Source organism: Hyla sarda, chromosome 1 (genome assembly GCF_029499605.1).
Source record: "Hyla sarda isolate aHylSar1 chromosome 1, aHylSar1.hap1, whole genome shotgun sequence".
Lineage (NCBI taxonomy): Eukaryota > Metazoa > Chordata > Amphibia > Anura > Hylidae > Hyla > Hyla sarda.
The window spans coordinates 379,149,534-379,165,302 of NC_079189.1; the positions used below are offsets into that span (position 1 = coordinate 379,149,534).

At 43.0% G+C, this 15,769-nt stretch overlaps 1 protein-coding gene across 3 annotated transcripts in view; it reads left to right on the top strand.

Annotated features, from left to right (window-relative positions):
* Positions 1 to 15,769, top strand: part of NTRK2 (neurotrophic receptor tyrosine kinase 2) — a 274,910-nt gene that overhangs the window by 222,790 nt on the left and 36,351 nt on the right. For all 3 annotated transcript variants that reach the window (XM_056524265.1, XM_056524272.1, XM_056524255.1), the window contains one exon: positions 4,480 to 4,714. In XM_056524265.1, coding sequence (XP_056380240.1) covers positions 4,480 to 4,714 — 235 coding nt within the window. The remainder of the gene's footprint in view (positions 1 to 4,479; positions 4,715 to 15,769) is intronic.

Here is a 15,769-nt window from a genome sequence, read left to right on the forward strand (position 1 = left end):
ACTCTTGAAACACAAAGGGGCTGATTTATTAATACTGTTTAGAAATGTTAATAATGCACTCGATTCAATACAGAGGTTTATGCTCTTTGATAATTCTGGTGCATCTTTAGCTTGCCTAATCTAAATTTAGAACACCTATTACTTGGCTTATTTTAAGCCAAAGTTTTGGGACAATATTTTTGTCATAACATTACCTTTAAGTCACACCCCTTTAACCCCTTAAGGACCCAGGGTTTTTCCGTTTTTGCATTTTCATTTTTTCCTCCTTACCTTTAAAAAATCATAACTCTTTAAATTTTGCACCTAAAAATCCATATGATTGCTTATTTTTTGCACCACCAATTCCACTTTGTAATGATGTCAGTCACTTTACCCAAAAATCTATGGCGAAAGGGAAAAAATTATCATTGTGCGACAAAATTGAAAAAAACCACCATTTTGTAAATTTTGGGGGCAACCGTTTCTACACAATAAATGTTTCGGTAAAAATGACACCTTCTCATTATTCTGTAGGTTAATACAAATAAAATGATACCCTACTTATATAGCTTTGATTTTGTCTTACTTCTGGAAAAAATCATAATTACATGCAGGAAAATCTATACATTTAAAATTGTCATCTTCTGACCTCTATAACTTGCGGCGATACCACATATGTTTATTTGGGGTGATTCAAAATTTTAATAGGGGAGGGGTTAAATGATCTTTATTCACTTTTTTTTCACATTTTTTTTGCAGTGTTATAGCTCCCATAGGCACCTATAACACTGCACACACTGATCTTTAACATCTTTCAATGGTTTCTCATAGGAAACAATTGATCGATGATTCTGTCGCTTGACTGCTCATGCCTGGATCTCAGGCACTGAGCAGTCATTCGGCGATCGGATAGCGAGGAGGCAGGTAGGGATCCTCCAGCTGTCCTGTAAGCTGTTCGGGATGCCGCGATTTCACCATGGTGATCCCGAACAGCTCCCTGAGCTAACCAGCAACGTTTTAGTTTCACTTTAGACGCAGCAATCAACTTTGAACGCCACGTCTAAAGGGTTACTAGTGCGCGGCACCGCGATCAGTGCTGTGCGCTATTAGCCATGGGTCCCGGCCGGGCCCGACCCGCTATGACATGGGGCTATGTACCGGTACGTCATGGATCCTTAACAGGTTAAAGGGGTACTCCGATGGAAAACATTTTTTTTCTAAATCATCTGGTGCCAGAAAGTTCAATTTACAAATCTTAATCCTTCCAGTACTTATCAGCTGCTGTATAATACAGAGGAAGTTCTTTTCTTTTTTTATTTTATTTTCTGTCTGCCCACAGTACTCTCTGCTGACACCTCTGTTCATGTCAGGAACTGTCCAGAGCAGGAGCAAATCCCCATAGCAAACGTCTCCTGCTCTGGACAGTTCCTGACATGGACAGAGGTGTCAGCAGAGAGCACTGTAGACAGACAGAAAAGTAATTCAAAAAGAAAAGAACTGCCTCTGTATTATACAGCAACTGATAAGTACTGGAAGGGTTAAGATTTTTAAAATAAGTAATTTACAATTCTGTTTAACTTTCTGGCAGCAGTTGATTTAAAGAAAAAAAATGTTTTACACTGGAATACCTCTTTATGCACGAATGGGGAGATTCATCAAGACCTGTGCTGAGAAAAAGTTGACCAGTTGCCCATAAAAACCAATCAGTTTGCTTCTTTTATCTTTTAGAGGCATTTTCAAAATGAAAGAAGCAATCTGATTGGTTGCTATGGGCAACTTATCAATTTTTCCCCAACACAGGTCTTGATGAGTCTCCCCCAAAATGTCTAAAAACAGGCAATAACATACTAAAGGTATAAAACAAAATGAAAGATGGCACTCCAGTAAGTATATCCAGAGTAGGAGCAAATCCCTATAGCAAACCTCTCCTGCTCTGGACAGTTCCTAAAGACAAGAGTGTAATTCCAAAATAATATTAATAGAAAGGGAAACGCATTAAAGCTGCTCACCCAGAAATGTTGTGTTCCCACATACACAACATTGGTAACCGCATGTAGATAAAATAGAGTCGTCCACTTCCCTCCGGTTCAAGTACAAATTTGAATAGGATCGGCTTCAATAGGAATGGCAGCTCAATATGGCGCAGGACGGACTCAGTGATGCACCAGTGGTGCATCACTGAGTCCTTCCTGCGCTATGTTGAGCCGGCGTTCCTATTGAAGCCGATCCTATTCACATCTGGATAGTTCCTGACATGGATAGAGGTGTTAGCAGAGAGCACTGTGGTCTGACAAGAACTACTCAACTTCCTCTGGAGCATTCACCAGCTGATAAATACTGGAAGGATTAAGATTTAAAATTAGAAGTAATTTACAAATCTTTTTAACTTTCTGCCATCAGATGATTAGAAAAAAATTGTCCTTCACCGGAATACCCCTTTAAATGGGCTCTGTTAGATACAAAAACCTTTGATATGTTGTGAAGCATGTAAAATCAATAGGTTTTGCAATTGCTTTCATTAGAAAATTTTCAGTATTTCATACTGAAAAAGCCAGTCAAACAACTGCCCCCTGCCTGCTTGGACACATACTAGTCCTGCTGTGTCCATGCATCATCACCTATGTCATGGACACACTTCCTTGATTGACAGCTGTGAGTGCAGGGCTCACAGCTGGAGGAAAAATCCTCCCACTGTCAGCTTGTGTCCTGTTACTGTCAGTGAGGACAAGCTGGGAGTTGTAGTTTTGCTAATGCTAGGGGAGCAGACAGCATACTGAGGGAGGGGGCGGAGACCTGTACAGTGAGGCCACGCCCCCTCCCTTTGAGAGGAATTCAGACTAGTGAGCTAAATTAAAAGTGTAATAAAAAATAAATAAAGGTGCTAAACACATAAAAATGTCATGTACATTGTCAGGATTAGGTACTGAGTGATATATTTAAAAAACTATTTTTTGTTGGATCTGATGGTTACGCTTTAAGTTTTATTCACCCATCAGATACAAGCATACACCATTTCAACCTGCTTGAGAAAGACCTTATAGTAAAGTTGAAAAGTTGCATCGTTGTATGTGATGGGTAAATGAAACTTGACGTTCATTGGACATACTTCCTGAAGTGCAGTCTTCCATTTTGTTTTTTACCTGGATACTAAAGCCTAAGAACCTAAGAGGACTGAGCATCCACGGATTATCAAGTATTTTCCCTGTGCACAATGCATACCTAGCTTTCTTGGACATGTAATAAATAGTGTTGAGCGGCATAGGCCATATTCGAATTTGCGAATATTCGCGAATATATGGACGAATATTCGTCATATATTCGCGAATATTCGCATATTCGTTATATTCTCGTTTTATTTTCGCATATGCGAAAAATCGCGTATGGGAAAATTAACATATGTGAAAATTAGCATGCACGAAAATTCGCATGTGCGAAAATTCACATATGCGAATTTTCGCACGCCAGTCTCACACAGTAGTATTACAGCCTTCTTTACACCACACAAGCTGGAAGCAGAGAGGGGTGATCACTGGGATGTGTACTGTGAAGAAAAAAAAAACGAATATTCGTAATTACGAATATATAGCGCTATATTCGCGAAATTCGCGAATTCGTGAATATGCGATATTCGCGAATAATATTCGAATTGCGAATATTCGCGAGCAACACTAGTAATAAAGGTGATGACAGGCAAGTTAACCAGAATGTCGAAAAACAGATGCATTTCCAACAGTAAATCTGCCCCATATTGTGCTTACATTTGTCTCTTTGCTGACTTTCTCATGACTAGTAAGGGGTCTAAGTCTAACGATATCTTAATTGCCATGTCTCAGGGCCTACTCCCCCAAATCTTCTGGGCCATCAACTGGGTAACACCGTAGATCACCCTCTACCTCTACATGCTCTTTGGGACTGATTCTTAAAGGGGTAGAATTACCCTACTGAGGGCATTTTATCACTCACCTTCACTGCTTTGTTCTACAACAAAGACAGGTGGAGAAAGCTGTATTCAGGATAGATGCAAATAGAGTTTGGTGAAATTAAGGCAAATTAGTTAATAGTAATTGTAGAATGAATGGAACGAATTAGAACAACAATAACATTTTGTGGCATTTCCGAAAGGGCAGATTCTGGATATTTTTTTTTAGGTGTAGGTGACATAAGTATGCAAGTGGGTCAATAAAAGAACAGAGAGAGGGAATGTGTTGCTCTGAAGTTATGGTGGTACTGCACATATAGCAATAAATTATTACAAAATAACGTAATACTAAATCCTAAGAAATTAGCTTTCTTACAATTACATAAAATACAATGCAGTGACTTTGTGTACAGTAATATAATTAAACAATGACAGCATACTGTGGTTACCATAAGGAAATGATGAATTTAGATTGACCTAAAATCCAAGTCCTTCATATCTTTATTTCACAAATCTGTACAAAAACAATTTTTAGATCAAGACACTTGAATTTTATAAAATCCTCTTTTCTCTCCTTTTAGGGCCCATGGACCAGATGCTGTCCTTATGGCAGAAGGAAACCGTCCTGCAGAGCTCACTCAATCTCAGATGCTTCATATAGCTCAGCAGATTGCAGCAGGTATGGTGTACCTGGCCTCTCAGCACTTTGTCCACCGCGATCTGGCCACAAGAAACTGTCTGGTGGGAGAAAATCTCTTAGTGAAGATTGGAGACTTTGGAATGTCTAGAGATGTCTATAGCACTGATTATTACAGGGTAAGATGGTTGTCACAGTCATTTCAATAAGAATAATGGGATTAGGCAACATCTTTCATGTCCACATTAATAACTTCATGGGGATGACTGTAATGAGATACATGCGTGAAATGGGAACATGGATGAGATCATAACATACTTTGTCTGAGAACTGGCAGCATTTGAACACTGTTGCATCAGTTTTACAAAACTTTTAAATAACAATAACACTAACATAAAATGTTAAAGATATGATTTCCAGATTCCGTATTATTAAAAAGTGAAACCATGTCTCCTACATTTAAAGAGATTAACAAGTCATTTGTATACCAAATGTCCTGAAAGAGTGTTAACACTTAAATCAAAGAAACTTGCAGTATTTCTTGCAATTGTCTTTTTGTTCAATTTTACTTCTTTTCTTCCTTCTGTCCCCTTTGGGGCTACAGCTAATCTATGCTGCTGGATGTGTACTCTGAGCATAATCACTCTCCTTCCCTCTCTGGCAGCTGACAATACAATTCCTTCTTTGTTTTCTGTAGATATGTAGGATCGAGAATAGTGAAGATACATACTATGTGACATCCATAGTATACCCCCTTTAGAAACCAATGAAAATACAATGTTATGAATAAAACAATAAAGAAAGTGGGCATGTGTAGGGTTTAGATCTGCTGTCAGGATGCAGGGCTTTAAAATCCTAATAAGCAGAGAAGGTTTTAGTCCTTCCCTGACACATGGTAGGAAGTTATATCTATAGGCTTCTGGGTAGTGAACAGATGATCAGAGAATGACTGAGCATGTGTATCCACCAGCACTCAGCTCTTTAGATGGACATACACATTGCTATACACTATAAACACCATTGTGTAAGTAAATGTCATTACTCTACAGTAGATAATATAGTAGATCATTTTTTTCCCAGCATGCAGATGTAACAGTGTTCAATTGTTATAATCTATGTGATAAATATTATATTTAGAGGGATGACGCTAGCATAATACATGTCTAATAATCACACGTAGGGCACATGAAGGAGAAATTAGTATAGCTATAGCTTATGGCCTATCTTCAGAATGGGAACGCATTCCTAGGCCCACACACATACCATGCAACTCCATATTTAAATGGAACCTGTCATGTTGAACAACCAGTGTGGTTTGCCAAAATCATGGTATAGGGTAGGAGATTCTAAGCCGATTTACATATCATTTTGTGAGAAAAGATTCAATATAACGTGTGTTTTATTCGTTTACATTCCTACCTTTCTATGCTTAGTCCAGTGGGAGGTCTTACTCAATGAGTGACAGTCTGTTCTATATGACTCTAAATAAAGAGATAACTGTCAGTCACTAATAAGACTTGGGCCCCCACATAGGACTGCACATACAATGTGACAGGTTCCCTTTAAAAGGTGCATGCACATACTCCTCCCAGGGTCCCAGGAGGTTCAAGGTAACATGTCTCTATTATGCCACAGGTTACCACTCCCAACCTAATTGGGCAGTGATGTGATGTGAAAATCACCCAGTACATAATGTCAGATACGCATTCTGAATGGGCACTCCTTTATACAACAACAAGGTAAAACATAGTTCAATGAACATAAGAGACAACTGACTGCAACGGAGACCTGCATCAATGTTTTATGGTCTGTCCTAAAAGGACACCACCCTCCAACTTCTACAAGGCCCCCCTGCCTGTCAGGCCTGTCCCCACAGCCACAAAGCATACACATAGGGGAGATTTATCAAAACCTGTGCAAAGGAAAAGTTGCCCAGTTGCCCATAGCAACCAATCAGCTTGCTTCATTCATTTTGCAGAGGCCTTGTTAAAAATGAAAGAAGGGATCTGACTGGTTGCTATGGGCGACAAGGCAATTTTTCCTTTGCACAGGTTTTGATAAATCTCCCCCATAATAAATAAAAGAATACAAAGAAGTATAAACTTTTGAAAAGCCACACCCACACCATTTTACTCTTGAAGATGTCTCTTCAGCTCCTTAGCTTAGCTATTTTATGACACTCTAATATGTTACTTTATGAGCTAATGTGTTACTGTAGCTGAAATAGGAAATACACTTTCAGGGTAGGGTCACACGTGCCATATTTTGCTGCGTATTTTCTGCCGGTGATTTGCTACCCATTTGACTTCAATGGGTTGGAAAATACACAGCAGCAAATTTGCTTCAAAATATGGCACGTTTGACCCTACCCTCAGGGTGTATTTACACGTACAGTATCCATATTTGATGTGCAGGATTTGAAGCTGCAGATTTTAATGACTGAACACAGCTTCAAATCTGCAGCTTCAAATCCTGCGCATCAAATATGCACAGGATACTAAACGTAGATGTAAATTGCATCTTTACAACAAGGCAATGATAATAAAACAAGAAAGTCGCTGCATTTCTATATTTAGTCTTCAGGAATAAGACGTAGACCAAGCAGTTTTATATAAAGATAATATTTTTTATGTATTAATAATGTGATGTGTTGTACTTATGAGGAACAATTAAGTCAAATCTGGTTGCTATATATTGTACTTAGGGATTAATGGCTTCTCAGCAATTCTTCTCAGAGTTCACGTTCAGGTTTCCTAGGTTACAAATCCATAGAACAAATGAGCAAGAGACACGCAGGCGACATTTATTGAAGTACAGAAGTCAGGACTTTCATTTTCCATCTGCTCCAGAGATCTTAAAATAATACATATCCCCACCATCTAACCACGTGCTACCCCTGCACGGGATGATGCCATTGTGACCAGTGACCACCTATGTTCATTTATGCATCATCTGCTTCCCCAAATGTACACGTTTCCCGAGCAACATCAATATAGCCTTGGTATAAGATGAGTGTGCAAATCATGCTTTATTATTTACGTCATACATTATTTTTTTTTGTTTGCTTGTTTTTTATTAGTGTGTTAAAAAAAAAAAAAAAAAAAAAAAAACGACCAGGAACGACCAGGTCTCTTTGTTCTGGCCAGAGAATTTACAGAGCAAGAAATTCAGCTGAATTCCTTGCCCCTTCCGTATTAACCCATGAATGGTGCGCATATTTGAAGATCGGGTCTGTTGTACTCCCGAGCTGTTGCCTAGTAGCCAATTAATTCCGATCTCAAGCACTTCATCTGCGCACAACACAAGAGATACTATTCAGATGTTGCTAGGAAACCTTCCTCTGCAGTACAAAAGTGAAATTGATTTAAAAGGGTTAATGCGAGGAAGCGACCGGCATAGCGCATGCATACTTTTCATTTTGTCTCAATCTTTATTTCAATTATTTTAAATGTACTAGGTATTACAGCAGTGTTTTCCAAACTGTGCGTCTCCAGCTTTTGCAAAACTACAACTCTCAGCATGCCCAGACAGCCAATGACTGTCCGGGCATGCTTGGAGTTGTAGTTTTGCAACAGCTGTAGACACGTTGTTTGGTGAAACACTATATACAGTCCAAAACCTATCATTACAGGGCTATACAGAACAAAGCTATACAGTCCAATACCTATCATTACAGGGCTATACAGAACAAATCTATACAGTCCAATACCTATCATTACAGGGATATACTGAACAAATCTATACAGTCCAATACCTATCATTACGGGGTATCCAGAACAAATCTATGCAGTCCAATACCTGGCAGCATGAGGAGACCATAGAGTGGCTAAATGACAATGCGTGGAGGTGTTGGCAGCATGAAGAGACCATATAGTGGCCGAATTACACAGCTTGGATATGTCTGAAGCATAAGGAGACCATATAGTGGCTGATTGACACAGTGTGGAGGTGATGGCAGCATGAGGAGACCATACAGTGGCTAAATGACACAGCATGGAGGTGTTGGCAGCATGAGGAGACCATTTAGTGGCTGAATGACACAGCTTGGATGTGGCTGAAGCATGAGGAGACCATATAGTGGCTGAATGACACAGCCTGGAGCTGGCAGCAGCATGAGTAGACACTAGGGCTTCACAATCCCTAAGATTAAAAGATGAATTTTGAAATTTAAATTGAAGGTTTATGGTAGCTAGTGCTGCCATAAAAAAATTTTAAGCCCAGGCCCAGCAGCATCAGTAAACCATATATTGACTGAATGACACAGCCTTGAGTTGGCTGAAGCATGAGGAGACTATATAGTGGCTGAATGACACAGCCTGGAGTTGGCAGAAGCATGAGGAGACCACTGAAATTTAAGATTTTGAAATAGAAATTTAAGATTTTTAAATTGAAATTTAAGATTTTTAAATTGAAATTGAGGATTTTGAAATAGAAATTTTAATTTTAACCAAGTTTTAGTGTCCCGGGCCCCCAGTGTATGTGTACAAAGGACCAAATCTAACAAGGAGTCACATGTCACCTGGCAGCACAATGACAGAGCCTGGAGGTGGCAGCAGCATGAGTAGACACAAGGGCTTCACAATCCCTAAGATGAAAAGATGAATTTTGAAATTTCCATTGAAGATGTATGGTACCTCGTGCTACCATAAACATATCTAGGTAATGTTCTAGGCCCAGCAGCATCACTAAACCATGTAGTTGCTGAATGACACAGCCTGGAGGTGGCTGAAGCATCAGTAAACCATATATTGGATGAATGGCACAGCCTGGAGGTGGCTGAAGCATCAGTAAACCATATATTGGATGAATGGCACAGCCTGGAGGTGGCTGAAGCATCAGTAAACCATTTATTGGATGAATGGCACAGCCTGGAGGTGGTTGAAGCAACAGTAAACCAAATATTGGATGAATGACACAGCCTGGAGATGTTGGCAGCATGAGAAGACCTTATAGTTGCTGAATGACACAGCCTGGAGATGTTGGCAGCAGCTTGAGCAGACCCTAAGGCTTCACAATCCCTAAGATTAAAAGATGAATTTTAAAATGTAAATTGAAGATTTATGGTAGCTAGTGCTACCATAACATTTTTTAGACCCAGGCCCAGCAGCATCAGTAAACCATTAATTGGCTAAATGACACAGCCTAGAGTTGACTAAAGCATGAGAAGAGACCATATAGTGGCTGAATGAGACAGCCTGGAGATGGCAGCAGCAGGATCAGGAGTCCTGAAAGTGACAGACTGGTGCGGTGGGTGGCAATACCAGTACCCGGTGATGAGGTGGATGAAGGTCTGATGCGGAGGAATGTTTGTAACTAGGGAGCAGAACTATCCATATTTGTGAAGTGTTAGTGTGGCACTATGGTCAATCTACTCTGATGCATCAGGCATTGGTGGCTGGAAATCCTGGCTGATCCATGATCCACAAAGGTCAGTCTCTCCACATTTTTGGTGGACAGACGAGTTCTCCTTGGGGTGACAATGGCCCCCGCCGCACTAAACACCCACTCTGATGGCACGCTACTGGCTGGGAAGGACAGCTTTTCCAGGGCAAACTCTGTTAGTTGCGGCCACAAATCAAGTTTGGCGGCCCAGAAGTCCAGACGATCTTTAGGGTGTGTTGGCATGGGCATGTCAAGGTATGCCACCACCTGCTGGTTCAGGTCCTGCTCCAGGTGTACCTGCGGCTGATGAGTTGCTTCACTATGCGGGTGGAGATAGCTACTCATCAGCAACTGTAGACTCAGGCTGCTACTGATGGAGCTGGTACTACTCCTGCCACCTCACCCCTCCCCAGCAGCAATGGCAGTGGAAGGTGAGCGCAGAGGGCCCCCCGATTCAGACCTGCGAGAGGATGGACGATGGTGCTGATAGGCATCAGCCAACTGACTACATATAATGCCTCTGTAGTAGGTCTCTTTGTCCTCCCTCTCAGTGGGTGTAAAAAAGGCACCTATTTTGTGGCGGTAGCAAGGGTACAATAAGATGGAGATCCAGAAGTCCTCCCGCTGCCGAATGGTGACAATTCGGCTGTCACTATGCAAGCAAGTGAGCATGCATTATGCCATTTGTGCAAGTGACTCGGAGGTACTCCCTGCTTCCATCTCCACTGCATACTGCCATGATGTGTCTGGGTCCTCTGTCTCGCCTTCCTCATAACCCTCTAGCTCGTCTGGCTGCTCCTGCTCCTCCTCTCCTGTCAGATTACTAGAAAAAATGCTCATTTGGCGAAATCTAAACTGTGCTCCACTGTACCCCTCCCCCTCCTCCAGTTCAGCCCCCACAGGGCTCATGTGGCTGTGAGATGTAGGCACCACGTCTCCAGTGCCCTGACCAGCCATCGTTTCCAACACGTGTTGCAAGAAATGAAGCACTGGAATGACGTCGTTCATCCCGTAATCCTGGCAATTTACTAATAATGTGGCTTCCTCAAAGGGCCTGAGCAAACGGCAGGTGTCACATATGAGCTGCCCCTGGTTCACATTGAAGTTACATAGGGGAGTACCCCTATCTGCTTGGATAATCAAGAAATCGGTGATGGCTTTTCTCTGTTCGTACAGTTGGCCCAACATATGGAGGGTGGAATTCCAGCGTGTGGCAATGTCACAAATCGGACTATGTTGGGGATACCGTTCTGACGCTGCAGCTCAAGGAGGGTGTGCTTTGCGGTGTACAAGTGGCTGAAGTGCATGCAAAGTTTCCTTCCCATTGTTAGGATGTCTTGCAAATAGGGGGAACACTTCAGGAACTGCTTCACGACCAGATTGAACACAAGTGCCATGCAGGGCACATGGCTCAGCCTTCCCAGTCGCAGCGCATGCAAGATTCCTGTTGTCAGTCAACATGGTTCCCATTTCCAGTTTTCATGGAGTAAGCCATGCTCTGATTTCTTTATGAATTACTTTTAGCAGTTCCTCCCCTGTGTGACTCTTTTTGCCAAGGCAAACCATGGGAAGAACAGTGTGACACCGCCGTGCCCTGCACACACGGTATGCTGAAGGGCCACTGAGACTTGTCTGGGCAGTGGAAGCTTAGGACACAGTGGAGGATGAGGAGGCGGAGTCGCCCACTGTCACAGGACCAATGGCCTGAGAGTGTGGAGGAGGAAGCGGTGTGACCTGTCCAAGTTGGTGTTGTGGCTGTGCAGGAACCACATTCACCCAGTGAGCCATAATGAACATGTATGGTCCCTGACCACAGTTACAGGTCCAGACGTTGGCGCTGCCATGCACGTTGGTACACACTGACAGGCTCAAGGACTGGCCCACCTTCTCTTCCACTAAATTGTGCAGGGCTGATACTGCATTCTTCGCAAAGAAATAACAGCTTGGCACTCTCCACCTCTGCTCGGCACAAGCCATCAGTTCTCTTAAAGGTGCAGAGTCCATCACTTGAAAAGGGAGGGACTGCAGCACCAGCAACTTGGACAGGAGCACATTCAGCTTCGGCACCATTGGATGAGTGGGCGCATACTTTTGTCTCTTGGACATGGCTTTGCCAATGGATTGTTGGAGGAATGGCTGACTAAAAGTTGGAGGAGCAGGAGCATCTGGAGTGACAGAAGGAGGGTATGACACACAGCTTTCCTCAGCTGAGGTGGTGGAGCCTTGGCTGGCTGAAAGAGGGAGCGGCGTGCCACTGGGTGATGCAGCAGGCTGGACCACTACATTAGAGCCACGGTTCTCCCATGCCGCTTTATGGTGGTGAAGCATATGTTGACGCAAGGCCTTGGTGCCAACATTGGGACACTGGCCATGCTTCACCTTCTGCCAAGATATCTTGCATGTGGCTATGTGAACCTCCTCTGGACTTAGTATTGGAAAAAATGACCTTTTATCAGGCGCTCGGGGATCCAAGGAGATCTCACAACCAGGTCATGGAGGTGGATAAGAATTCAAGCTTTATTAGTATACAACAACGCGTTTCGGGGTTAGCATACCCCTTCTTCAGATTGACAGATTTGTCTCAATTGACAATTGTCACAAATCTGTCAATCTGAAGAAGGTGTAAAACAAAAGAAGAACAGGCGCTCCCTTGTGGAGAATCAACGGGATTACAGGTGCGTGAGAAGGGAGGGTAAAGATGAATGCTCACCCTGCCAGGTTGTGCAAATTCCTACACAACAAGGATCTGCGTTTGTAGTATAGTGAACTGGGTCTGCAGCCTTCCTAGAATCGACAGAAATGCAGAGGCGAAAGCTTCAGGGGTGAAGGAATACAGGCGCTGACCAAGAAGGGGACCAGTGAAGCCAGGTAGATATCAAACAGCTTTAATCCAATGCGACGCGTTTCACCGCGCTTGCGCGGTTTCATCAGGCATGCCTGATGAAACCATGCAAGCGCGGTGAAACGCGTCGCATTGGATTAAAGCTGTTTGATATCTACCTGGCTTCACTGGTCCCCTTCTTGGTCAGCGCCTGTATTCCTGCACCCCTGAAGCTTTCGCCTCTGCATTTCAATCTGAAGAAGGGGTATGCTAACCCCGAAACGTCTTGTTGTATACTAATAAAGCTTGAATTCTTATCCACCTCCATGACCTGGTTGTGAGATCTCCTTGGATCCCCGAGCACCTGATGAAAGGTCATTTTTTCCAATACTAAGTTCACCAACAGGATCTCCCTTTGGATCCATCCTGAAGACCTGTAGGCTTGCACGGGTTCCTCCATTACCTCAGACTGAGGTTATACGCGTATTATTATACGCTCCAGGTGAGCGGCCATTTATTAGACCCCTCACGAATCCCCACTTTACGTGGGTATTTGAAATCATTTTTAGGGTAATGCACTGGGCGCCTCCTTGGGCCTTTTCTTTTTTCATTTGTTTGCAACCTCCTCTAAATGCTTGATTAAAAATTGCCACACCGCTGAGTAGCTGATTTTCCCACCAACAGTCTGCATTTGTTGACTGCTACTGCCGCCGTCTCCAGGAACCCCTGTTCCACTACCTCCCGGGCACGTTTGGCTCCAGAATTTCCACTTCTGCCACCATGCTGACTGCCACCCGTGCTACCACCTTGCTGGCTCAGCTGCTGCCTCACGGGCAACCTGCAGCTCTCTTCTCCTGATAATGATGAAGCCCCTTCTGCACCGGGCTCCTAATTGCGATCAGCTTCATCATTATCAACAAGTGTCTGCACGTCACTGATGTCCTCCTCAGGTTCCTCAACAGTGTCTGCTTCAGGACCCTGAACGCTGGCAACACCGCCTCCCACGTCACTCTCCTCATCACAACTTGCCCGACTAGTGGAGGAAGCGGCGGATGTCTCCTCCACTTGTTGGCTGGGCAGTAGCTGCTGACTGTCCTCTATTAGATCGTCCTCAGTGAATAGTGGAGCTGAACCCACAGAATAAGAAACTTCTGTAGTGGAGGGAATGGCATAGGACAGAGACAATTGGAGGACAGGGACTGCTCCCGGGCCATGTCAACTGAGGGTTGTGTCTGAGAAACCCACCGACTGTTGACTGGGGGTATCAGATGTCACTTTTGATGAATTGAATGACCGTGTTAACCAATCGATGATGGCAGATAGGTTGCTGGTCGAGACACAACCACTAGCTGATACCAGGAGCTCAGGCCTCTCACTGCGATGCCTGCTACCACTCGCCCCTAGTCTGCTGAGACCTTTTCCTGAGGAATTTAGGCCTGTGGCACTCTTCTGTGCACGTCCTGGTACTTCTCTGCCTGACATACTTAGTGCGTATATGAGGGGAGTACAATACGCTTCACAGCAGCAGGTGTGTACTTTTGCCTGGACTTTCACAGTATCTAGGCCCATGACAGATTAACAGGTACAAAACAGTACACCACTTAGATATAGGTATGTGGTATGCACTTATGAGGGCAGACAAAATGAAGTACAGTACGCTTAATAAACGTATTTGAGTAAAACACCAGCCGGTGATTACTTTTGGCTGTCCTTTCACAGTATGAAGGCCCTTGACAGATTAACAGGCACAAAATAGTACACTACTTAGAGGTAGTTATGTGGTATGCACTTATGAGGGCAGAAAAATGCGTTACTGTACACGTAAAAAAACATATTTTAGTAAAACACCAGCCGGTGATTACATTTGCCTGGACTTTCACAGTATCTAGGCCCTTGACAGATTAACAGGTACAAAATAGTACACTAGATGTACATATGTGGTATGCACTTATGAGGGCAGAAAAATGTGGTACAGTACGCTTAAAAAAAACATATTTTTACACAACACCAGCAATACACAACAGTGCTGTAGCACAAAAAAGCTGTGTACTAAACACAAAATTTCACTCTGTCAAAGACTATTAGGAATGGACTGCTGGGTATTATATTGTCTACAGACTAGTATAACCAGTAGATGATTTTTTGTGGAACAAGGACACAGAATTGCGCTTAAAAATTATTCCTGCCTCCTCTGCTAAGGTTTATGAAGTTAAGACTGCTTGTTGAAATGTATGAGGCAACACACAGCTATCTGCCCCTCTCTGTAATACAATGCTGCAGAAAGTGACTGGGAGGTTAATGGCTGCAGTAAAAATCCTTTTCAGTGAAAAACACTGCCCTCTGTCCACCAGAACGCTGATGTGACTAGGATGTTAAACGCTGCTGGAATGAGCTTTTCTGTGTAACACACACACAGCGATGTCCATCCTATCTCTATGCAGTGTAATGAATGATATGACGAGCTGCAAAATGGCTGCCGAATATATAGGGCTGTGACATCACAGGGGTGACTGGCTGCTGATAGGCTGCATCCTGCATGGGATTCAGGGTCATCCCGCCTACTTCCCTTCCTGCCTTCCCAGCGTTCCTTGCTCCATGTACTGACATGTAGATTTTAGATGCCCTGGAACCTGGACCGCAGTAAATGGAGTTTAATGAAGAGATTCGTACGATATTCGAATTCATTGCGAATCTAATATTCCATGAAATCCGTAACGAATTCGGGTTCGTCAGCTTCGATTCGCTCATCTCTAATTACAGGGTATACAGAACAAATATATGCAGTCCAATACCTATCATTATGGGGATATACTGAACAAATCTCTGCAGTCGAATATCTGTCATTACGGGAGTATACGGAACAAATCTATACAGTCTTATACCTATCATTACGGGGGTATACGGAACAAATCTCTACAGTCCAATACCTATCATTACGGAGGTATACAGAACAAATCTATACAGTCTAATACCTATCATTATGGGGGTATACTGAACAAATCTGTGCAGTCCAATATCTGTCATTACAGGA